The sequence below is a fragment of the Polypterus senegalus genome, chromosome 2 (genome assembly GCF_016835505.1).
Source record: "Polypterus senegalus isolate Bchr_013 chromosome 2, ASM1683550v1, whole genome shotgun sequence".
NCBI lineage: Eukaryota > Metazoa > Chordata > Cladistia > Polypteriformes > Polypteridae > Polypterus > Polypterus senegalus.
In genome coordinates, this window is record NC_053155.1 from 207,558,502 (window position 1) to 207,585,533 (window position 27,032).

At 37.0% G+C, this 27,032-nt stretch overlaps 2 protein-coding genes across 2 annotated transcripts in view; one reads left to right on the forward strand and one right to left on the reverse strand.

The window, feature by feature from the left end:
- Positions 1-2,349: 2,349 nt before the first annotated feature.
- nudt15 (nudix (nucleoside diphosphate linked moiety X)-type motif 15) lies at positions 2,350-6,994 on the reverse strand. Its single transcript, XM_039745241.1, has 3 exons — positions 6,755-6,994; positions 4,271-4,467; positions 2,350-2,630 (listed from the first exon to the last, which is right to left on the reverse strand). Exons 1-3 carry the CDS (start codon positions 6,904-6,906, stop codon positions 2,518-2,520), a joined length of 462 nt encoding a protein of 153 aa, XP_039601175.1. The 5' UTR covers positions 6,907-6,994; the 3' UTR covers positions 2,350-2,517.
- A 14,752-nt stretch (positions 6,995-21,746) lies between these two features.
- Positions 21,747-27,032, forward strand: part of sucla2 (succinate-CoA ligase ADP-forming subunit beta) — a 53,513-nt gene continuing 48,227 nt past the window's right edge. The window contains exon 1 of the mRNA XM_039745242.1: positions 21,747-21,881. Within this exon, the coding sequence (XP_039601176.1) occupies positions 21,798-21,881 (84 nt within the window). The 5' untranslated portion in view covers positions 21,747-21,797. The remainder of the gene's footprint in view (positions 21,882-27,032) is intronic.

Genomic DNA, 27,032 nt, shown 5'->3' on the forward strand with positions numbered 1-27,032 from the left:
ATAATCAAAACTAAAGTGATATTCATCTCAGTTTTAGCCAGTATGAAGGACTGCACTAAGGTACTCACGTGATCTTTTTGGAAGCTGTGGATTAAAGTAATATCTAAGAGCTCAACTTTTCTAGCCCTGTTAGACAACATTGTTCACCTTCAAAGTCAAGGCCGGTGAATTGGCTTTAATGAAGGGAAATTGATAAATGTCCAGTAAAAAGAAGCTTTCTTCACAAAACTAGGGCACCAGGCTATTAGAATTTCTATGCTGTTCAACAGTGAGATATCCTCTGTGCTCCAAATGAGATGTGAGTGCCAGACGTGATTCTAAATAAGTCTGTCTAACCCACTATATCCTAACACAGGGTCACGGGGACGGGTTCTGCTGGAGCCAATCCCAGCCAACACAGGGTGCAAGGCAGAAACAAATCCCGGGCAGGGCACCAGCCCAGAGCATGACACACCCACACACTAGGGACAATTTAGGATCGCCAATGCACCTAACCTGCATGTCAGTGGACTGTGGGAGGAAACCCCCACGCAGACATGGGAAGAACATGTAAACTCCATGCAGGGAGGACCCAGGAAATGAACCCAGGTCTCCTTACTGCGAGGCAGTAGCGCTACCACTGCACCACCGTGCCGCCCTCCAAATACGTCCAACAGCCTTTAAATGAACGGATACTGAAAAAGCAACAGATAAAAGCAAAATATCTAAGCTTAAAATGAAGGAACAACTGCTCAAAAGTCTTTCAACAAAAGTACTTCTTGAGAATCTGAAAAGAATGATCACTACTGCCTGACTCTTTCCAAGTTTGATATGACATTATTCTGGGACCTGAAACCACAAAGGACGACTTCGTGAGGAAAACACAGTTACTTATTTATACAGTATCAATGGATTCTGAGATGAATGAGTAATGAGTGAATGCATCAACCTATAGTCACACAGATTGTTTAATGAGATAAAGTGTAACAAAAGTACAAAATCAGAAAATATTTTAAGAGAAGGCCTTCAGTCAATGCACGGGATTCTGTTTACTAAATAAATGTTTACCGTTAACTAGAAAAGCAAAGTTTTACGACTGTTTTTTTTTTTTCTTGGAAGAAGCAAATTCACCTTGATGCAAAACTGACTCAAACCACAAGTGACACCGTACTTGAAAGATGTAAAATGTAGATTTATTAATTCTAAGTCTCACTGAACACTCAACAAGTCTATAAGGCAACTAAAAGTGAATGATTTCTTTTCCTTTTAAATCTATAAAGTCCTGTAACCAGTGCCTCATTTTTGGACAAGTGTTACAAAGAAATACAGCTGGTGGCAAGGTAGTACAGTGAGCCCGAGTCTGGCCAGTATCAGTGTGTTCTCTGCACATTCTATTTGATATCTCTCAGTTGTCCCACTGTAAGTTATTGTGCCCTTACACATGCAAGTTCTGGTTGCATCTTTCATCCAAGGCTTGCCAGCATAGGCTCTGGCTCAATGCAGTAATGTAATAGACAGGAGTTTCAGAAATCAGATTTCCTTGTTCTGAAAAATCAAATAATTATTTGTTTCTGTGCTCCATGTCCTTTGTTTTATTATGTGTACAGACTTTATATATAAACGCACAAAGAAAATGCAAAACAACCCAACAAAAACGTGGAATGAAGGATTAACAGTATATATAATTATAATAATATATAAGTAATAAGTCTCCAAAAGACCTGCAAAAATTTCACTGAAATATTGGCTAGATACTTTATAATAAACTACATAATATGTTACTAATTATAACAAATACAAGATTTATCACTTTTTATTGTGTTCTACATAAAATTGTTTTTTGGTTTTAACTGTACAAAACGTTATTTTTAAGCTTCTTTTTTGCTTTGGTATTTGGCAAGTGTCACCTTCTAAATAATACCATAGAACTGCCGTTCATTGATTTCTTAAGTAAGAACTGATTGTGCAAAACAGGAGTTCTGCTTTCTTGCAAAAAACAGCAACTACAGAGTGTCCATACATGATGAAATATTTTCGTAGATTCCAACTGCATCTTAGAAAGCCTACCTGCCCCGTACTATCAGCATGACCATATTCTTAATCCTTTCTTTTATATGGCTTATGGTAGACTACTGTAGATGAAGAAAAGTCAGCCATAGTATCTGGAAAACTTTCTCATTCTGAGTGCATTTTATATACATGAATACTCTCTAAATAAAATAAAATTCCTAGTCCTACAGTATTAGAGCAAGATAAAAACCCATTCATCCATTTTCTGATTCATTATGTTCAAGATCACAAGAAACTTAAAAAATGCAGTAAATGGATAGAAGAGATGCAAATTATTTGAACAAATGTCTGTAGTCCCTGTTATATTAAATCAAACATTTATTGTCATATTCCAATAACATTTAGTGAAGTGTAATTTCATTACATGAATGGAAACTGACATCTAAACAAAAACAAAAAAAAAAAATCACTTTATGCCAAGACATTAAACATAGAACTTTGCAAATGTGTATTTTGAATGAGACACCTTTATTTTGTACTTTCAGTTCTAAAAGGGTGAAATCCTTGCTTTTTAATACAGGCTAATGGAACAAAGAGGTGTTGCTCAGCAGGTAAGTCTTCCCATTTAGTCCAGGTCCACCCTGAACAAAGATAAAAACATATAAGAAAGGTTCAGCATAACAGAAACTATCTAAATACATGTTAACAGGTATTATACAAAGATTTATAAAACTTTTTTAACTGTGTCCCTTTAATTCAAGCTAAATATCTACCGTATATATGTTGCAATATAAAGGATATCTAACAGCACTATTGTGAGAAGTAAAGTAAAATGACACCTTTTATTGGCTAACTAAAAAGATTACAATATGCAAGCTTTCAAGGCAACTCAGGCCCCTTCTCCAGGCAAGATGGTGCCTCGAAAGCTTGTATATTGTAATCTTTTAGTTAGCCAATAAAAGGTGTCATTTTACTTTACTTCTCACTACATTCATAATGGCTAACATGGTACAAAATCCTAGTACTACTAACAGCACTATTACAATTTGTACGCTTTAAAGGTCAAAGGATGAGGTGTCACCAGGGAGCCACTGTCCAATTGTTGTTAACTAGGGCCTCAAAAGTAATTATTCTAAGAACTTAGACATTTAAACTGAAATGTGAATAATTCTGGGTACTGAGTTTAAAACTCTCCTGTCCTTCTCTGTATTGTGGATGGACCATTGCTTTGTATTTAGACATTGAAAGCATAATCCTGAACCTCAAATTACTCACAGGGTTTTCCATGGAAGTAGCCCCAAAGTAGGTTATAAAATTCTTCCTCACTGGTCAGTGAAGCCTAAAGTCTTGTGGTCAACACAATAAAGTTTCAAATGGAAGGAAGAAGTCAGGACAAATAGTTGACAAGATATTCAAGTTTGGAGAAAAAAGAAGCTTTGTGCAGTACTGTGGTGTGACAAGGATCAGTCATGGTAAATGACAGACAGTCATTTACGATGTAAAGGTAGGTGTACTGGGGCTATAGGATTAGCAATGCTACCCTGTTTACCTTTCCTTTTGTCTGTTTGTTAATAATAAAAAGACATTTTGCATTACTTTGGGCTACATGGCGTTCTTTTTGGGAACAGCTTCAAAACACCCATTATCTTCTACACTTCCCCTATGCAACCACCTTTGCATGCAGTTACAACTATACCAACATTTGCCCTTAACATCTTAAAGAGGAATCTAATCAACTATTCCACAGTAATAAGACAAAACATAAAGAACAAGGGCATTTTAAATAAACAATTCAAATACTAATAATAAACAGAAAGGGTTAACTACAAAATTTGAAGCCAACACCCCTGTGAGATGAATGAAAAACCACTGCACACTTAATAATGCCCCTGAACTCTCACAGTGATAAGGGTGTTACTCAAAAATGAGTTTTTTCATATTTTAAAAAATTACTCTTATATGGCTAGAATTTAATAATTATTTTAGGTTGTGATATCTGAGATTTTTTTTTATAATTTTTTTAAAATAAAATGTACATGCCTAAGCAATTCTATTATATTCTTTTATGTTGTTCACACACCTGTTATATCAGATTCTTCAAATGTTCCGCCAATCAATTTTCCTGTGGTCTTTAGTTCATGTATGATTTAAACTTTGGAATATTATTTTCCTACATTAAATCACCATACAATTGTTTGCATTCTCATATAAAGTAATAAAGCAATAAAGAATTCTGGGAATTAAAAAGAAAATGGAACATCAAAAAAGTAAAACACATTACCTTCATTCTTCTCGGGCTCTAAATTAACAGGCTCCGATGGGAAGCATGTATCCACTTCTCCTCTCATGAGTATGGTGACATAGTGGTAATTGTCTTCTAATTTAATTCCATTAACCACTGTAGCATAACAGACATTGTTCAAGTGAAGTCCAGTCTCTTCCAGCACCTCCCTCATTGCACATTTTTCCCATGTTTCCCTGTAATGTGGACAGAACAGACATTTTTATAATTGTTTTTTTCCAATGTTTTATCACGTTTTACATAAAATATGCCCCAGTGATAGTTGTTCCTGATTCTATGGCAGTACCCCAGAGCAACCAAACACTGATAGTGTTATGTAACGTAACAGATGTTACATATCATACTGTCACAGGACTTTGCTGGCTACAACTAGTCCAACAATTTCCATTGCTTTAATTATTCTTATATTAAGTATTATATGAATACAACTGGTCATATTTCCAGGTCAAACACTGTGTGATGCCATCACCATCTACTTTCAGTTAGAGAACACAGCAAAAAGCTGAAGCTCAGACTACAATATAAATACTGTATTGGAAATGACCATAGTAGTTACTTGGAGTTAAAAGTTCAGAACATCCTGATATACAGTAGATATGTATATTTCAATACAACAAACTATTTCATAAAACAACATTCATAAATATGTACATGAAATTTAGTTTTCTACTTTCAGGAATCATTCCACCGTCACATAACTTATTTCATCTGCATTATGAAAACAAACAATGTAATATGCATTTTGTGATGTGACTTAAATATAGAAATAAATGCAATTATCCTGTGTTCAAATCTCAGCCCATTTACTGTCAGTTTGCATGTTTATGTCAGTTTCTACAAATACTATGGTTTCCACCAATAAGCAGTGGTTGCGTTGACTGGCTATTCTAAATCCCGTAGGTGTGTCCTGGGATGATTCTGCATTTCTTATACTGTAGTTTCCTGACTTGCACCAAGAATGGACACTGTCAGACTGGATGATCACTCTCGGGGTGGAAGTAACCTTTTATTGAGATCACACTACATGTCTACTGTGGTGACAGATATTCCTGACGGTCTCATATAATAGTCATTTATAAAAATGCAGTTTTTTCTATTATTGTTTATTGCAGCAAACAGAAGGTAAACAAGCCAACTTAGTCTGTTAACAAATCTTTGATTTTAAATTAACGTAACATTTATTAAATGCTTCATTAACTGAGAACTGCAGGGGCATTTCTGGTATTTTAATATTATACCTACTTATGATGACTGATAAACAGTATTTGTACGTGTTTATATCTGTCAGTGCCTGAAAAAAGTTAAAACAATGGAAACATTTAAGTTACTGTGTGTTGTTTGTTTTATCTCGTTCATTAACATGATTTCTGTGTTGATCATTAATTCTAGCGCCGATTGTCCATTTTTTATTCATACGGTCTGACACACTGTGATTGATTTTGTACCATTTAAAATATTATTTCCGTACTTTTCTCGTTTCAACAATTGTACACTTGTATCTGGTCAGCTATTTGGATCTGAGGCCTGCAGCACAATCTGAGGTTGGTTACTTAAAAGCTATTTGCTTGTACTGCATTTGTTTTCCACATATTCAAGTGGCTTTGAATAGAGGCACCTGCCAAATGAACATATTTCAGTTTAACTTATGTATCAAACAATGAACCAAATATGTGCTAAAAAAAATAAACCTTACTATTGACAGATGACACAGGGGTCACTTTGCCTTGAATTGGTATTTAGTTAATGTTTACTTCAGAACACCTCCTCTTTATGGATGTGACTATGTAATTACCAATTAGTCATGAATTGCAATGACAGACTTTTTCTAACAATTCAGACATAACTTAACATGTCTCCAGATGCACATGTTATAATGCAAACACACCAAGCACTAAGTTTATGGCAGAATCATACTGTAAAATGAAATACATGTTACAGACAAGTAGTGTTGTTAGCTTTCTTCTCTTGGCTAATGGACCTGGGTATTAATAAACTATTAAGCATTTTATGTCACTTGAGCTTGGTAACTATATATCCTGAGCACTCAAGTGCTGTTACAGAATTGGACTAAAGACATACACACACACACATATTTCTTATAACAAGCATTATTCACCTTCAATCACAAATGGATAATCAGCAAAAATGAGTCATTGCAATTATTTAAAAAAAGAATAAAAAACAGAGTGGATGTGATTTCACAGTGGATGTCTGTAGTCAGACTCTATTGGGCTTGATCTCGATAGTTCTGACTTTGTATTGAGACAATTTGAAAAATGAATGAATGAAATGTAATGTGACAGTCTTTTTCTGGTTTTACCACAGTTTAGGAAACGACTACACATATAAATATGAAGACTCATACAGTAGCAGACCTATCCACGCCTTCCTTTGATGAAATTCTCAAACACTCCCGAATCCTGTCCCTAAGTATCCCCGCGTACCGACTACACGCGACATTACCCGAATTCTAAATGGCCTCCGGGTAACTGGAAAGAACCGCATCCGTCACCTCCTTTTCTTTTACCTAGCAGCACACAACCTTTGTGCTCGCTGCTGGTCACCACGACCCCGACTCCTACTCCTGGGCGCTTAGGATAACATGACGGTAACATATCATCTGTTAGTGCAGATCGTTCCGCAGTCTCTTGCACAGCAGCCTGCGCCGGTCACAGCGCGACTGTTGACGTCACTGAAGGGTAGAGTACGCGACTGCGCAGAATCAACGCGCGCCGATTGGAAAGCTGAAGCACAGCAAGGTAGTAGCACGTTGTTGATTAACCCTTAACTACTCACATTGGTGTATTTTGTACACCAATTTCAGTTATTTTTGTGCAATGTCCATTTACTTGAACCTGCCGACATTATCTGCCATCTATCCTCGGCTTGAATCACTACAAGTACAGTGTCGCAGTGGTTTCCCTCCAGTGTGCCCCCAGCCGGTTTTATGAGTGGATGCACAGTCGCAAGTTCCATATGGTGCATTTGGTACACAGCGCGGGTACTTGCGTACCGGTATGTATGACAACGATGAGATGTTCTTGCAATGACTTTGTCTGCAAATAACATTCAACAAGTGAAGTAAATTTGTGATACATGTGTAAATCCTGCAGTGGATTAAAGTGTGACCGGTGATGAATGTGCACTGGGACAAGTGGATCAGATAGTCATAGACTGTATTATACTATTCAGTAATATGGTATTAAATTTCATTAAAAACGTAAAATTTAAAATTATTGCAATATTTTTTTCACTATAATCTCACAGCGTGCATATAAATGGCTATTTTAACACTGGTGCATAAAGTAAACCGCACGTGCATTAATGAGATGAGAAATGGTGCGAGTAATTAAGGGTTAATATATTCAATTGTATAATAAGTGTATCAATGAAGTGAGTCAGTACTAATGTAATAAACCAGATATTTCTAAATGTTCACTTTGCCTTTTTGTTTCGTTTTTTAACGAATATACTGGCTTAAGTCATTCACTGTTTCACTACACAGTAAATCAGTTTCGTCGACGTAATTTTTTTTGGATATTCCTTACGCGTTCTTGTAGAATTTCTGAAGTATACCAACGAACGCCAGGTTACTGTGCTGCAAAGTAATTCTCCCTGGAGTCCCGTTGAATTCAGTCCGCAGATACCTCGCATCTTCTGTGTTCCATTAGTTCCTTGTTACTACGCAGTGTTTAACATTGACATATATACAGGTAGATAGACGCCGCATTTAAACTAATAAAGGTAGACATATAACGTTTAAAACAGTATTGTTTACATACAGCATATTTTGGCGAATCGTTTACGTGCAATTATTTATATCCATTTATACACCACTAATGTAGAGAAAAGCCATGCAAAATGACACCTTTTATCGGCTAACTAAAAAGATTACAATGTGCAAGCTTTCAAGGCAACTAAGGCCCATTGCCTGAAGAAGGGGCCTGAGTTGCCTCGAAAGCTTACATATTGTAATCTTTTTAGTTAGTCAATAAAAGGTGTCATTTTGCTTGACTTTTCACTACGCTCATAATGGCTAACATGGTACAACATCCTAGTACTACAGACATACACTAATAATGGCAATTATTAAATAATAATAATTATTATTATTAATAATAAATAATTCCTCCTATATAAGACACATTTCTCGGACTGCCTTCTTCCATTTCCAAAACATTTCTAGATGTCCTGTTCTTACGCAATACAGTTCTGAAGTATTGCCCTAATGCTCTAGTCACCTCACGTTTTACTGTAATGCTATTCTATCTGGCATCCCACAAAAACATATCCATCGCTTTCAACTTCTTCAAAATTCTGCTGCCAGGATAATAACCTGCTGTTCTAAATCAACTGAACATATTACACCTGTTCTCTCTCAACGTCACTGGCTCCCTGTTCACTACTGAATACAATACAAAATACTGCCCTTAACATTTAAAGCTCTCCACAACCCCACTGATCTCATACAGACTTGCACTCCTCTCGCTTACTCAGATCCTCATCTGTAGCTGTACTTTCTGTACCGCACATCAATCTCTGTTCTGTGGGAGCTCGAGCATCTCTCATAGTGCTCCTCAACTCGGGAATTCTCTTCCCTCTCATATATGTTAGCTTGATTCAATAACACATTTTAAAACTGCCCTCAAAACTTACCTTTTCAAACTGGCATACCAGTTGTGAATTTGCACTGTTACTGCCAGTTATCTTTGTTTGCTAATTATTGCTTTTTAATTTATCATTCTCTTGTTTTAATTTTACTAATGTTGTTTAATTTTATTGTAAGGTGACCTTGAGTGCTAAGATTATAAAATGGGATTTTCTAATGGCTAAATATAACCAAAACAATTGTTCAGTCTTACCTATGAAATGTAATCCCCCAGGATCTGGTTTGGAGTGTACAGTGGTTTGTACAATCCCAAACAGCACATTATTCATTACTTCACTCCACAGCAGTGCCACTCGCAATATGGCAGTGACGTTGATGTACGATGCTGCTGGTCATGAGGCGTCTAGTAATTCTATTTCTATGGTGTTTAAGCCTCACTTTGCAATAGCGTGCACGGAGAATTAAAAGTACAACAACCCTGCAGAAATAAATAGAATTATTATTAACCTAGTACGTACACAATTAAAGATTTCGTCAGTATTTCATTTTAGTGTAAACCAAAATCCTGAACCGCAAGTGATAACCTCATATTTTAAACCAGTGATTCTCAACCGTGGGTTGGTCGCGAGTAGTCTTTCGATGTGTCACCAGCTTACGTTAAAAAAAGAAAAAGTTCCACCTAACCCCCGCCAGTACATCTGTGCACTAGAAAATTACCAAAGGGAACACTGTCTTCGATATTAATCATTTATACTAATATTAAATTCCTCTGAAAATTTCATGGGGTGTGACAACCCAAACTTTCGATTGCATAGCAAGGAGCATAAAGAAGCCGACAAACTCAGAGTATCGTGGAAAATGTTGCCATGGGTCACCAATGAACAACAATTTTAAAAACTCGGTCTAACTACCAAAAGGTTTGAGAACCATTAATTTCTAGTTTAATGCTTGACTTAAGTTTCATGGTTAAATCCTTTGACAAACTGGTTGCACCTTCATGTTAACACTGCAACCTGTTGTGACCAATCGAGTTGTCATGCCATTCGTATGTGTTTAAATGAAATCTGCAGGTGACGGTAATGCTGAAGTTTTTTTTTTCTACGTTTTATTTAAAAACAACCCTTATCTGACCGGCCATCACAAACTGGCAGTAACTGAAGGCTGAGGTGAACATAGCATAACATAACTTTCCTCAAACCTGCTCAATCCGCTTTTCTGGTTATTTACTTTGGGGAAGTACAAGTATCCTGGAGATTATTTAAAGGGTGGGGAGTGAAGCTGACAAAGAGCAACATAGTAAAAGAAAACAAATGGTGCTGGATTAAAGGTGAGAAGTTAATAAGAAATGGCACCTTTCCATCCATGAATACCTTTCCCAGCAACATCAGGCTCAAGGCCTGAACAAACCCTGGATGGCTGGGAAGTCCACTGAAGGGAGCACTCACATATAGTTGGGGCAAATTAAGAGTTGCCTGTCTTTGGAAATGTGAAAGGAAAACAAATCTCTCTATTATATAAAAAATCTTGGGATGAGATGATACATTTTCAGAGAGACAAGACGGGACATTTTCAGAGAGATAATTTCATCTCCCGCAGGACGTATGTAAAATAAAATTAGTATATTCATGTATTAGCATAAATAAACATAGAAAAATGTATAAGCATTAACCTTAGTGCAAATATTAATGCAAGTCAGGCCTGCTAAATGAATGGTTAAATAAAGGCACATGCCATATTTCTTTTTTAATTAAAGCTTAGCTTTAGCCACCAATATATCTTGTTAGCTCAAGGACCAAGGAAGAAGGAATGACAAGATAAGACAGACCAAGCGTAGAAGAGTGGGAACATCTGCAAGCTCAAGGCTGACCAAAAAAATAAGCGAAGCAGAAAAATAAAGATGAACAATAGACAGTAAAAATACCAGTGGCCAGCTGCAGAAGGGAGGCAGGAGATAATAATAGTTCCCATGAAAACTTGGGAAGCCAGCTGCAGAAGCGAGTCAGAAGGAATAACGAATAAGTTGTTTCGAGTGAGGTCAGAATGATAAGAAATGATTATATAAACTGAGATTTTTGAACTTTTCAGGGCTCAGCTCAGTATGGCCTAATTGGGTTGAGTCCGCATTATTGTTTATTGCAATAAATCTAATTACTGTGTTTGCCTATCCTTCGACTCCTAGAGCCTTCATTTAAAGTGAGAATCTTCAGCATATTTTTCGCTTCCACAGATGAGACTTTGTGCCAAGAGATGAATTGAAAACCTGGCAGATCCAAGCAGGGGTGGAAATAAAAGAAACACAGTAGAAGAAGAAAAGACAAAGAGAAGAAGACAAAGTAGAGCATCGTAAAGAGGTTCAAAAATGTTGGCGCGATACACATTCAGAGCAGGTTGGATATTATGAAAGCGCTAAAATTCGAAAGTCTCAAAAAACTGATAGTACAGATCGCATTAGTACTAAAAAACTGAACCGCGAAAAGAGATTGAATATATGGACATTGTTGATATGGCAGAGCTACTACAAGTTTAATTTCAAAGAAACCACAATTCGGTCAGGTTTATATTTAAGATCTCGAGAGAAGCAATGCAACAAAGAATCAAAAGAGTTAAATGATCGGATGTATTAGAAATTCTACAGCCAATAATGGATACAAATCCATAAGTCCAAATGTATAGCACTTTACACGAAATTTATCTGAAAAACACGGACAAAGAAATTTACTTGGATTTCTATATGAATCCGAAAGATCACACTTGCATATATAATAAACCAAATGTGATTAATTGTCAGCAATAATAGTTTCGAAAGATGGAAATATCAACAACAGAGTTGATATTCGTGTTTCTACAAAAGCATAGCACGATTCGTTGCAAGCGGCAGATCCGGGAAATGACTAGTGCGCAGGGCCCGCACAGGGTTTGGCGAGTGAAGCAAGCAGGGGGCAGAGCACCCTAGTTACTCAGAAGAAAAAAGTCAGACAGACAGACAGATAGATAGACAGACAGACAGACACACAGCACTTTATTTGTCTACAGAGGAAAAATTAGTAGGTATTTAGAAGCCCCAGTAGCGTTTCTTGGCACAGTTTGGATGAATAATTCTTTGGATGAAAGCACAGTATAATTATATCACAGAGCGGGGTTGTGTAGCTTTGTTCATAATGGTACTCACTTTTGTTTTCATTCTCCAACAGGTCAAGAGTGCATCCCTTAACTAAGCCTGTCCCTTTAATTAGCTTGATGAATCGGGAGGCCTCTCTTGAAGTGATGTTACTGGTCCAGCAGAGAAATTTACACTGACTATCACAGAGTTGTAGAATATGTAAAGGATGTCATTTCCCACATTAAAGAATTCCATTCTTCTAAAAAAAGAGCCCACTCTGTCCTTTCTTATATAGTCATTCTGTGTTATTAGACAAGTCAAGCCAGCCATTAATGTGAACCTCCAAGTATTTGTAGCAGAGGACCACTTCCACATCCACTCCTTGAAAAGTGGCTGGTTTCACTTAAGTGCAGTGGAGGAGCTCTTAAACAGATGATAACCCGCCAGTACACTAAAATTGTCTTCTCCTTCTTTATCTGAAACCACCTAGTGAAGGCACCTAGCTCTGCCTTTTCTGTTTCTCCGACCATAAAACCCCGGCTGCTCAGGAGGAGGTGTCGTTTTGATAACAGCAACCTGACAGACGCAGGTCCCAAGCAAACTGACCCTAATCCATGGCTAGGAGCCCAGCCTTTATTTTGTTATTTGAAACTCAATGGCAATGGCTGTAATGTCTAACAAGCATTTGTTTTTGTGTTGTGTCTTTCTGTTATTAAAAGGGATGACCTGGTTGCACCCTGAATTTTCTTTGGCAACATGAAATTCCTGCACTCAGCCACAGTGGGCATAAAGGCTCCTTGGCGCAGTCAAAGTCAATAACCAATTCCTTGGTTTTGCTGATGTTAAACTGCAGACAATTATCTCTGCACCAAGAAACAAAGTTCTCTACCTGAATTCCATACTCTGTCTTATCTCCCTTGTCAATATGCTCCATTAGTGCAGAATCATCACAAAATTTCTGCAAGGGACATGAGATGCTATATTTATAATCTGAGGTTTACAGAGTTTAAAAATGACTAGACTGACTATTCTAACATTAGTTGTTAGTAGTGCAACAAAAAGAAAACTGTTTGTTGTCACGTGAATGAGGACCATGTGCAACAAGTGACTGAATGTACTATAAACTAAGACAATAAAGTCATCTTGCATGTTTTCAATCAGAGCTGTGTTAAGCCTTTAGTGGATGGCTAACAAAAACATAACCAGCTGAGCTAAAAGCATAGCCTGCTTGGCCACTACAAAGGAGTACACTTTACATTAAAAATAAATAAAGGTAATCATCTAATTATAAAACACTACATACGCTTACTTAATAGCCACTTGACTAGGTGCACTTGCTTATTATAAACAACCCTTCTAAAACAACCCTTTTAAATAACCAATCATGTGGCTGCAACACAGAATACATATAACAAAGACAATTAAGAGATTGCATGGCAAGAATGTGAAATGTACAGAGTGATTTTGATCATTTTTTGATTGTTAGTGGCAGAATTGGTGGTTCCAGTATTCCGTAAACATCTGCTCTCTTGGGACTGTCACACACTACAGTCTCTAGCATTTACAGAGAATGGTATCGTAACACCAAACATCCAGTGAGCAGCACTTTTACAGATGAAAATGAGTTTTAATGAAAGACGTCAGAGGAAAATGACGAGACTTGTTTGTATTACAGAAAAGGTGAAAATAATAAGATAACAGCTTTTTACAACAATAGTGCATATCGTAGCATCTCTGAATCTGCAATGTAGCAGACCCTCAGATGGATGGGCTATTATAGCAGAAGGCCACAATAAGTTCCGCTCCTGTCATCAAGTATACAGTGGGAACATGATCTGCAAAACTAGGCAGCTACTTCCCAAAAAATAGAGAGCAACATTTTACCAAAAAAATGTTACTTTGTCTGATGAATCTCAAATACTGGTACAACATGCAGATGACTGCATCATATTTGGTGTAAACCTCATGAATTCATGGATCCATCCTTTTTCGCATCAATGGGATATGGTAGTGGTGGTTGTGTGATGGTGTTGATTCTGTTTTCTTGGCATAAATTAGGCCTCTTAAGTCCATTTGAGTGTCATCTGAATTTTCAGCATGTTTAATCAATGAAAAAAATGGAAACTTCTAGCAGGAAATGACACCATGTCAAACCATGAGTCCTCTCAAGAGTTTTCCAAAAACATGACATTGATTTTCTTTTACTTCAAAGGCAAATGAAACATAATGTAAGTAAATGTAAGGAGTAATACATAGGAAGTAAAAATATTAGATTTCATTTTATGATGGAAGGTTTGAAACTTGAAAATACAACTTATAAGAAGGACCTAGGAGTCATAGTGTACTCATCGTTATCTACATCTAGATAGTGTACAGAAGACATTAAGAAGACTAATAGGATGTTAAGTTTATAGAAGAAGTACAAGTTAAGGGAAAGTATGCTTAAGCTATATGACATACTAGTGAGGCCACATCTGTGAAAAGTGTACCCAGTTTCCGTATTTTAAAAACATACTTCACATTGCTAGAGACAGTCTGGTTATGTACCTCTCATGCTAGGCTCAGGAAAATTATTCACAATATATCAGATGTAGCCTTACAAGCACATTATATAATTTAGACATAACCCCTCTGAAATTCTATTCCATTATCTTTTTTATTATTTTTGAACACATCTGTTTACTGAGCAAGTTGTTTCTTTGTAGTAAGACTATCTACCATGAAAGTTCATGTTGTGCATGATATGTGTTTTTCAAAAGTGACCATCCTATAGCAGAAAGGCCAAATTAAGTATGCGATATTAATTTCATGGCAGACTGAAAGGTTTAAGTGGCTTTGAATGTCATTACATTGTAGGGGCAACAAATATGCCATCATGAGTTTATTGGAAACAGCAATCTGTCTGGAGTCTTTTTACTCTTGACATTGTCAAAAATTGTCTGGGAAGTAGAGATACCATGGTTGGAAACGATTGTTAAATAACAAGACTAATAAAGAATGATATAACTTGTGCAGTGCAATACAATGGGTATAGTCAATGAATTAACAGCACTGTGAAAAACATAGCCCAGAATGATTAACTCCTTGTATTTTGTCACAGATGTTCCATGGCAACCAATTTCCAATGTTTGTTTCACATTAGCAAGTGAAGAATAAAACAATAATCAAAATCAAGGTGATATCTATTACATAGCATTAGGGATTATTCCAAGGTACTGACTTGATCTTTTTCAGAAGCTGAAGAGCAAAGTAATACTGTAACTTACAACTCCCCTTTTCCAGTCCTGCTAGACAAATCTGTCCACCTATACAATCTAGGTAGCTGAGCTTGCTTTTGTCAAAGGAAATTTACTAATTTCCAGTATGAAGACATTAATTTCTTTCACAAAACCTGAGCATCAGCCTATTAGAATTTTTATGTTGTTTGGCTCATACTGTTACCCAACCCTGACAGGTTTAACTGTGAGATATGCTCTTTGCTCCAAATGGGATTTGAGTTCCAGACATGTGACGCCAGAGAAGTCCAACAGCCTTAATATTTACTGATACAGAAAAAGAAAAAAAAACAAAAGCCAGATACAAGCGCATTATCTAAGCTTAAAAGGAAGGAATGACAGCACAGTGTCTTCCAACAGAGGGTAAGTAACTCTTGAGAAAATGAAAAGAATTATCACTACTGCCTGATACTTTTAAATGCACTAGCTCAGCCTTATACAATACATGAACCTGAAACCAGGGAGGACCTAATTCCACATGAAAACACAGTTTTATTGCTTTATATCAATAGATTATGGGATGAATGAGTAATAAGTGAATGTATCAACCTACTGTATATTCACACAAGTTGCTTTACTAAACACAAAATTAGAAATTATTTTAAGAGATGGCTTCAATTACTTCATATATTTCTGCTTGCTAAATAAATGTTTACTGTTTACTAGGTTAGCAAAGTTAGATAACTGTTCTCCTTTTCTTGAAAGGAACAAAGTCATCCTCATGCTGAGCTTGTGATTGGCAACTAAAAATGAATAGTACCGTAACCAATACTTTATTTTAGAAATGAGGTAGTGGTATGAGTCTTGATGGCAAAGAGGTACAAAAATTCCAGGCCTGGCCACTGTCTGTGTAAAGCCTGCAAGGTTGCTAACAAAATTTGTGCATGAAACTTGTGCACTTAAGTAATGATAATCCCAAGTTTATGCCTAAAAAGCAGGCATACATTTGTCTCACCTCCCTTTACAGATCATCTACTATTTGTAAGCTACCTTTCTTCTTCAGTATTTGCCAAGTCTATAGTAAGTCCCCAAATATTACTGTGAATCTGTACTTTTTATTATCTGCCATGAGTAAGAACTGATCATACAAACCAAGAGGTCTGCTTTCTAGCCATAAACAACAACTAAACATAGTCTATGCTGATTTAAATATTTTCAGAGGTGTCAACTTCAGTCTGGAAAGCCTTCCTGCCCCATACTACCAGCAGGACTACTATCTCAAGTCTCTCCTTTAAAAAGCTTCCTAGATAGTTGATCTTATAATTTCTTTAAAAAAAGAAGAAGCTATAGTCCAAGAAAACCTTCCCAGTGTATTTTTACATGATTCATTTACAAAATAACTTCATGGGCCTGTTAAAGCAAGAGATATAAATCGATTCACTCATTTCTAACTTAATTATCTAGCTCAAGATCACAGGAAGCTAAGAGGAGGTATACTGTACATCATATCAAGAATTTTTCCAAATCACAGTTATATCAAATGAAACATTTGTAGTCATAATAAAATAACATATACCTGTACTGTAGAGCAGTGGAAAGAAGAATTTCATTACATTACTAGAAACTGTTGTGCTCCATAAGGACATCAGACACTGAAGTTTAAAATGTCTGTTTTGAATAAGACCAACTTAATATGTACTTTCAGTGTTTAAAAGGGTAAAATCCTTGCTTTATGAAGCAGGTTAATGGAACAGAGAGGGAATTCCACAGCAGGCACGTCTTCCCATTTAGTCCATATATATTATATATTGTGACAATTACGCTATACCAGAACTTAACCTGACACAGACAGATGCAGGAGGCACACTTATAGAAACACAAATGTTTTTTATTTTTCCCCTGTGTTCGGATTCAGCGGGTTGGAAGATGGATGGGTACATAGATCTGTTAATTCACTCAAAGCTATGAGTAGCTGGGTTTAATAAATAATTATTAACCTAAAATGCAAGTGCTGGTTATGTGAAAGGAAGGGACAGTTACAAGTGGGCATCTGGGGAAAGTGGAAAATCCGCATTGACTGGAATTGGAATTTAATTTGTGTCACTGTCGGACAATAACTATACATTTCCCCACTGTGTCTGCTTTTTATGAACACACTTATTTTCCCCAAATAACTGGCATTTGCACAAAACATTGTAATGAATAATATTGCACTGATATGTATAGCTACAATAAGTAATACAAGGTAGAATACTTATTGGCAGGCAAAGCACCAGGTTAGAGTCAAGGTAGAATTTTCTCATTGGCCCACCCTGTTTTTTAGCATAACTTTTATTCTCAAATGAAAACGAGCCTATTCTACATACATGCATGTTAATACACATCTCCTTGATTAAATTCATTTATTTAAAAGCTTAAAAAGCCAAATCACAATCACCAGTCATAATTTTATCACTGGAAGAGTGAAATTAACTTTTAAATGTATTTGCAATGTGCATATATGGACGACAACTACAGTATATGGCATACAAATGCGTATCAGAGTTCAGAAAATAAGATTCACTTTAAATTTTCCCAGTCAAAGACAGTTAAAACATGTAACATTTACATGAGGCTATCAACTAGTAATTTACTGACTTACTACAGTGCATCCGGAAAGTACTCACAGCGCATCACTTTTCCCACTTTTTGTTATGTTACAGCCTTATTCCAAAATGGATTAAATTGATTTTTTTCATCAGAATTCTACACACAACACCTCATAATGACAACGTGAAAAAAAGTTTACTTAAGGTTTTTGCAGATTTATTAAAAATAAAAAAATTGAGAAAGCACATGTACATAAGTATTCACAGCCTTTGCCATGAAGCTCAGAATTGAGCAAAGGTGCATCCTGTTTCCCCTAATCATCCTTGAGATGTTTCTGCAGCTTAACTGGAGTCCACCTGTGGTAAATTCAGTTGATTGGACATGATTTGGAAAGGCACACACCTGTCTATATAAGGTCCCACAGTTGACAGTTCATGTCAGAGCACAAACCAAACATTAAGTCAAAGGAATTGTCTGTAGACCTCTGAGACAGGATGTCTCGAGGCACAAATCTGGGGAAGGTTACAGAAAATTTTCTGCTGCTTTGAAGGTCCCAATGAGCACAGTGGCCTTCATTATCTGTAAGTGGAAGAAGTTCGAAACCACTAGGACTCTTCCTAGAGCTGGCCGGCCATCAAAACTAAGTGATCTGGGGAGAAGGGCCTTAGTCAGGGAGGTGACCAAGAACCCGATGGTTACTCTGTCAGAATTCCAGAGGTCCTCTGTGGAGAGAGGAGAACCTTCCAGAAGGACAACCATCTCTGCAGCAATCCACCAATCAGGCCTGTATGGTAGAGTGGCCAGACGGAAGCCACTTCTTAGTAAAAGGCACATGGCAGCCTGCCTGGAGTTTGCCAAAAGGCACCTGAAGGACTCTCAGACCATGAGAAACAAAATTCTCTAGTCTGATGAGACAAAGATTGAACTCTTTGGTGTGAATGCCAGGCGTCACGTTTGGAGAAAACCAGGCACCGCTCATCACCGGGCCAATACCATCCCTACAGTGAAGCATGGTGGTGGCAGCATCATGCTGTGGGGATGTTTTACAGCGGCAGGAACTGGGAGACTAATCAGGATAAAGGGAAAGATGACTGCAGCAATGTACAGAGACATCCTGGATGAAAACCTGCTCCAGAGCGCTCCTGACCTCAGACTGGGGCAACAGTTCATCTTTCAGCAGGATAGGTGTGCCAAGCTTGTGGCATCATATTCAAAAAGACTTGAGGCTGTAATTGCTGGCAAAGGTGCATCGACAAAGTATTGAGCAAAGGCTGTGAATACTTATGTACATGTGATTTCTCAGTTTTTTTATTTTTAATAAATTTGTAAAAACGTCAAGTAAACTTTTTTTATGTTGTCATTATGGGGTGTTGTGTGTAGAATTCTGAGGAAAAAAATGAATTTAATCAATTTTGGAATAAGGCTGTAACATGACAAAATGTGGAAAAAGTGATGCGCTGTGAATACTTTCCGGATGCACCGTAGTTGCGTAGGTCTGGGTACATTGGTATGACTGGACTTCAAATACATTTTTTAAATGAATATACAGGTGCCGGTCATAAAATTAGAATATCATGGCAAAGTTGATTTATTTCAGTAATTCCATTCAAAAAGTGGAACTTGTATATTAGATTCATTCATTGCACACAGACTGATGTATTTCAAATGTTTATTTCTTTTAATTTTGATGATTATAACTGACAACTAATGAAAGTCCCAAATTCAGTATCTAGGAAAATTAGAATATTGTGAAAAGGTTCAATATTGAAGACACCTGGTGCCACACTCTAATCAGCTAATTAACTCAAAACACCTGCAAAAGCCTTTAAATGGTCTCTCAGTCTAGTTCTGTAGGCTACACAATCATGGGGAAGACTGCTGACTTGACAGTTGTCCAAAAGACGACCATTGACACCTTGCACAAGGAGGGCAAGACACAAAAGGTCATTGCTAAAGAGGCTGGCTGTTCACAGAGCTCTGTGTCCAAGCACATTAATAGAGAGGCGAAGGGAAGGACAAGATGTGGTAGAAAAAAGTGTACAAGCAATATGGATAACCGCACCCTGGAGAGGATTGTGAAAACCCATTCAAAACTGTGGGGGAGATTCACAAAGAGTGGACTGCAGCTGGAGTCAGTGCTTCAAGAACCACCACGCACAGACAATGCAAGACATGGGTTTCAGCTGTCGCATTCCTTGTGTCAAGCCACTCTTGAACAAGAGACAGCGTCAGAAGCGTCTCGCCTGGGCTAAGGACAAAACTGCTGCTGAGTAGTCCAAAGTTATGTTCTCTGATGAAAGTAAATTTTGCATTTCCTTTGGAAATCAAGGTCCCAGAGTCTGGAGGAAGAGAGGAGAGGCACAGAATCCATGTTGCTTGAGGTCCAGTGTAAAGTTTCCACAGTCAGTGATGGTTTGGGGTGCCATGTCATCTGCTGGTGTTGGTCCATTGTGTTTTCTGAGGTTCAAGGTCAACGCTGCCATCTACCAGGAAGTTTTAGAGCACTTCATGCTTCCTGCTGCTGACAAACTTTATGGAGATGCAGATTTCATTTTCCAACAGGACCTGGCACCTGCACACAGTGCCAAAGCTACCAGTACCTGGTTTAAGGACCATGGTATCCCTGTTCTTGATTGGCCAGCAAACTCGCCTGACCTTAACCCCATAGAAAATCTATTGGGTATTGAGAAGAGGAAGATGCAATACGCCAGACCCAACAATTCAGAAGAGCTGAAGGCCACTATCAGAGCAACATGGGCTCTCATAACACCTGAGCAGTGCCACAGACTGATCGACTCCATGCCACACCGCATTGCTGCAGTAATCCAGGCCAAAGGAGCCCCAACTAAATATTGAGTGCTGTACATGCTCATACTTTTCATGTTCATACCTTTCAGTTGGCAAACATTTCTAAAAATCCTTTTTTTGCATTGGTCTTAATTTATATTCTAATTTTCCGAGATACTGAATTTGGGATTTTCATTAGTTGTCAGTTATAATCATCAAAATTAAAAGAAATAAACATTTGAAATACATCAGTCTGTGTGCAATGAATGAATCTAATATACAAGTTTCACTTTCTGAATGGAATTACTGAAATAAATCAACTTTGTCATGATATTCTAATTTTATGACTGGCACCTGTATATTTGGCAATAATAAAAATATTATGCCTATTCATGACAAATTTAGGCCCACCATTTTATGAAATATTGGTGCTGCAAAACCATTAACAATGCACAGTATATAAATGTAAAGCTACATGTTTCAGATTGGCTGACTCACTAACTGACAAGGCACTTGCAAACAACCTAAAGAAAGTTTTCACAAATGGATCACTCTCATCACGCTGAGGCCCCAAAACAACCTAAAGAAAGTTTTCACAAATGGATCACTCTCATCACGCTGAGGCCCCAAAACCTTCAGGGTCACCATAAAGTTACTTTATTCATGATAAAATCAGAAAACCCATATTGTTTCACAATTAATCGTTGTTAATAGCGATATTTAGTCAAGTATATGGCGACTGCAGAACAGTACAGATGGTAGCATGTCTAACTGTAAATCAATGTCATTGTGGTTCAAGATCTGGCTATATACTGTACAGTACTTTTTTATCTTGATATCACCCATTCATAACAACGTAATTAGTATTCTATATATTTCCCCGTTGTATGTGCACAATCATGAATACAATGTTTTTTTTTTCATTCGACAAGAAGAAACATCTGAAATATCTGAAAAAAATTTGTATTTTTTATTTATCAACTTCTATATTAGCCGCGTTACTGAATACGTAGTTAATCTCTTGTCTATAGTTTGTTGTGTCCGGTACTGTATGGGCAAGCGCAACAGTCAAGTCATTGCGCATGCGTTAAACAGTGTTGTGTAGTGCGGCGTGAGTGAAGTCGGCCGAGTAGTATCGGGACAACCAGCTTAGTAGGGTAGTGCGCAGGCGCACATTTAATGTAGGCAGGGATTTCAGAGGTAAAGATGGCGACCTCCCTGATCTGCTGCCGCGTATCTGTAGGGTTGAGGCACTCCGGTTCGAGGACAGCGTTCTGTAACGCGGCGAAAGTAAGTTAGCATGCATGTAACTGTAAAAACAATTCATATTGTGCGAGTAGGTCTGTTGACGTGGCTTGGAGGCATTGTTATACGTAGATTGATCGTCTGAGTGATCACCGTTACCAGCTTGCTCGAGTATTTTAAATCACGTGTATACAAGAAATAGAAGAAAAAGGGGCAATTGGAATGATTGATTTTATTATGGGAAGAGGGATAAGCAAACCTGTAACTCCCTGTTTTTATTTTAATTCGTCCCGAATTTTCCGACCATAGCAAGTTGCCTAGGGGTGGGGGAGTGTTTGTCCTTCAGACCTTTTAAAATTCCTCTTTTGTAATTTCATTAGTTGTCCAAGGCCGCATTATTGTGTAAGACACAGCCGTGTTGCTCTCACCACTTCTGGCTGGGGGTACAGTCTTTTTATTTTTACATGTCTGTGGTGTTGAAGGATCATCTTTTGCTAAAGGTCACCACTTGTCGCATACCTTTTCGATCTGTTATATAGCATGTTATCTGGTTACTGCGGCTCGTGCACGGTTATTTTGTTGCGTTTGGAAATCAAATAAATATCAATATAAAAACCGGAAGGCACTTGCGGTATATGTCAATTCCGCAGTCCCAGCTGACGGGTTTTGTCATTAGCTTGTCAGTATAACTTATTATTAGTAAGTTAACTCTTCGCCCCGCCCCACATTGACCCGTTTTAATGGTGCTTGTAAAACGATGTAAATTTGACTCCTAAATGGTTAATCGTGTTAGCAATGCTGCGGCTTCAATTGAGTGTCAGCTGCCGTATGCATATAAATGTTTTAACCGTTTGCAAGGTTTGTCTTAAAACTTTTCTTCATACATTTGCAAGTAATGTCATTTTCAGTGTAACTGTAATGCATGTGTCACAAAGGGTAGATGTTGCGATATTAGAAGGAAAAGATGTAAGTAGTGCAATTAAAACGGTTAAAATAAGTTTTGTTCACATCCAAGGATGCACAAATCCAAAAACTCCATAACTGAAGGTTTCAAACTACGACGAGGATACTAAATATAAGCTGAAGTGATGAATCTGTACCCCTTTGTGACAAAGTTGTATGAATCTATTCATGTTGAGATAAATTAACTGTTCCACTGCTCCAGCTAAAGGACTTATGGATTTTGCTACCTATCTGCCGTTGTATTGTCCAGTGACCATTAGTGGCTCACCTTTATTACATGATGAATATTTAGGATGTCACAGTGATCTAGCAGTACAAAGAAATTACTTCCTAACAGCTTCCAAAATCGGCAGCAGGTTTTTATTTCTAATGTGTTATTCAGCTAATGGTGTGTGCAGAAATGTCGAAAGGGGAAGTGACATATCACCATGATGGAATTTTGTGGGCCATGAAGACTCCTCTTTTTCAGAATCAGAGTTCAAAATGTATACTGTGTTAAATACAGACATGGCACAGGTGCAACCATTTTAATTCAGAATGATGCAGATTATGCTACTGACAAAGCCAGATTGGCCCCAGAGTGTTCAAACTCAAAAGCCCATCCTCCAACTCCTCCTCATTCTCCCCCATTATGATCATCACATATGTCAATTATAAATTGGAGGGAAAAAAGGGCAATTTGACATTTTTTTTTGTTCATTATATAGTGTATGCCCAGTGAATATTCACAGGGGTGATCACAGTTCAAAACTAGTCTATGCCAATTTTGATTCATAGCAAATGCATTATGTCTGAAAGTGCATGTGCAACAAACATGAATGAAAACAGGCCTTGTCATACAGAATACAACCCTGCAGGATCACACGATAAGATAAAGGCAAGTTATGTCGATCACACATGTGCCACTAGCGCACATCCAGAAAACCTCACAGTTCTCAATATACAGCAATATGCAACAGGAGATCATAAAATAAAACGAAATGCAAAAATGTGAAAAAAATAGTTCAGTCTACCACTGCAAGTCACTATAATAAGCATCCAAAGTAAAACTGCACCAGGCTGATACATGGTATCGCTTAGTATAGTGGTAGTTTTAAAACCACTGAACTTAACCTTTAGAAGAAGTAAACATGAAGGGCACATAATCTCAACTAAACTGTAAGTTTAAACATTTAAGGTAAGGTAACCTCCAGTAATAGTTTTTCCATTTCTTATACAACATATAACTAAATATAATTTATGATGTATGCATTTTCTGTGAACAGTGGCTTTACCAATCAAATTATTTTGTATTTTTGTATTTGATTCACTGTTGTACAAGAAAATATTTTTAAACATAAAATATAAAATGAAATACTGTTGCCGAAACTGAGAGAAAAAAACAAAACCATGTCAGTTAAGAAGGGTACCTTTAACGTTTGTGTAATATGTTGTGCCTCCTTATATTAATGCCCTTTAAAGTCTAATAAATTGATATTAACTTTTGCAGGTGTCAATTAAGTTTGACATATCTTGGTTTGGATGCAGCCTACATGCCATCACAAGTCAAAGCATTTGAAGCAAATAACATTTTAACAGGCACACAGACCTGTCATTGTTTTTTTTTTTAGTGTTCACCAAATTAAATTCATACACTTTTCTTTCCCCACGTAATCTGTCTGAGATGGAAAAAACAAACCACAAGCTGCATCACTGGCAAAAATGTTGTTTACTTCTCTCTCTCTAATTTTTCCTTTTGTTGCTTCACTGAATGACCATCCATTTTCTTTTTTGCAGCACAGTAACATCAAATGTCGAATCTCATAAAAGATATCTTTTAGACACTTGTTTTGATTATGTCCTGCTTACTCACATTTTTGTTTTAGAAATGGTTTATAAATAATAGTGAGGATCTAATTGTGGCAGGAGTTGGTGCCGGGCCACATCTTGCTGTGAGTTTCAGTAGAGTTTATAGAGAAAAGTCAAGCAAAATGACACCTTTTATTGGCTAACTTAAAAGATTACAATTTGCAAGCTTAGAGGCAACTCAGGCTCCTTCTTCAGGCAAGATGTTATTACATGGTATTACATCTTGCCTGAAGAAGTGGCCTGAGTTACCTTTAAAGCTTGCATATTGTAATCTTTTTAGTTAGCCAATAAATGGTGTCATTTTACTTGACTTTTCTCTACATTCAAAATGGCTAACACGGTACATCACCCTAGTACTGTAATGTTTATAAAAACTTGGCCTTCTCCAGTTATCAGGCATTTTTTTTTTTTGGCACATGTAAAAGCCATTTTGTGAGCATACATATTGATTTGCCAATATTACATTTATATATTCTGTTTGAAACAATTTCAATAACAAGTTGCACATAACAATGTGTACTTTCTAATATAAATGTGTTGCTGCTTTATTGCATTTATATAATGAAAGAGAATTAGCAGTGAAAGATTTTTCGTTTGCAAATGATGATTTAGCTTTAAATTAACCAAATCATTAATCAGGTGGATGCTACTTTTATTTGTGCTTTAAACATCTAAATAAAAGAGGACAATAGTATCACACATACACTTTTAAAACTGTGCTTTTTTAATTTTTTTATTGAATTTATTAAAAACATAACATTCCACACAATCAAGTCAAAACTTGCTTCTTAAGCTTTTTTTTTATTTGAAGACCCAGATTAGTACTGTTCTGCGTCCCCTGAAAAAGGATTGTTTTCATAGTGACAATGGAGTTATAAAGAGACAAAAAACAATCACAATATGATCAAGTAAATGTTTTTGTTTTATTTCAAGCTGATTTTCTCATGTTAATATTACTAAAAAAGTCAGGATTAGTGTTTTGATAAGACAATACTTATCATATCCATATTCCAGATCTGTTTATGCAGAGCAGGGTCATAGCGCAACTGGTGCTTATTCCACCGACCATAGGGTTCAAGGCAGGAACAATCCCTGGACAGGATGCCATCCCATTACAGTCTGCACACGCACACACACACACACACACACTACGGCAAATTCAGAAAATAAGTTCAGGTACTCAGAGTAGAAACTCTGGCCTCAGCAGAGGCAGAACCAAACCAAACAGTTACAACTGAGGTCAGAATGGATTTAATGACGGATGTGTAGAACTGGATTCGGCCCGTGCTGATGGGCTTTCTTCATAATACTTGTAATGATTTTGTTTGACTTACGGTTTTGTGATAGCATAGTGAGCAGAAACTTAATGACTTTGCTGTCCCAATGGCTGAGCCATTTATAGCAAGTGATAGGTGAGCATGTGACTGTTTCCTGAAATCTTTGATCCTCTCTAGAGCTTTTTGATATGCATATCTTTAAAAGCGATTAAGACAAAAGTAAATTTCTGTTCCAGATGGATCCATTTAGAATTCGTTAGGGAAATATCAAAAATAGGGAGTTGCCTTACATCATGCTCCACTTCCTGCTAACCAGGTTCATCAAGACTGATTTCAGTTACGTTTGGGGTAGTGTATCTAATACCAGCAGTCTTGTCAGAGTATTTTAAAGTTGCCAAAATTGCAATATTAATGCATAACACATCTTAAACCTCAGGACTCAAAGAGTGCAACATTTTTATTTTTTTTCTTTCCATTTGATTTGCATGATTGCAATTGTCACTTTTTCGCTGTTCAAGTGGATGTGGAATTCATTAGCATAAATAGGAACATGGTATGTATTATATTCCGGAATAATATTAAAATAACAATTAAAATTAATTAAACTACGTGTGGTCAAGAGCAGGTGTGCCAATATTAGTTGCTGACCAGAAGCTGTGTTATCAGTTTAACCTTATGCCAAGCAGACACTGTGCCACAGGACATATCTTTTAGATTGGTAAACTGCTTTCATTTGTAAATTGTGTAAGAGTAAATAGCATAAATGTGCATGTTGGTATGCTTTGGACAGTATGCAGTGAAAGTTGCACCATGTGGAACTCAGTCCTTTGTAACTGATCTCAGCTCATCTAACTTGTTATCAAGATGCTACGCAGTACAGTATTTTTATTATGTGCACTAGTTTATTCTGAAAAACAAGTAAAAAGCATACCTACTTTTAATGTGAGTAGTGAAGGATAACATGGATAGCCAGTTATATAATGAGAATTTCAGATCTGCATGCCACTGTATTAGCCTAGGATAACATTCTCAAACGTGCTTAATCCAATTCAGGGTTGCAGTGAGTTGAAGCCTCTCCAGGCAGCATTTGACACAAGGTAGGGGTGAA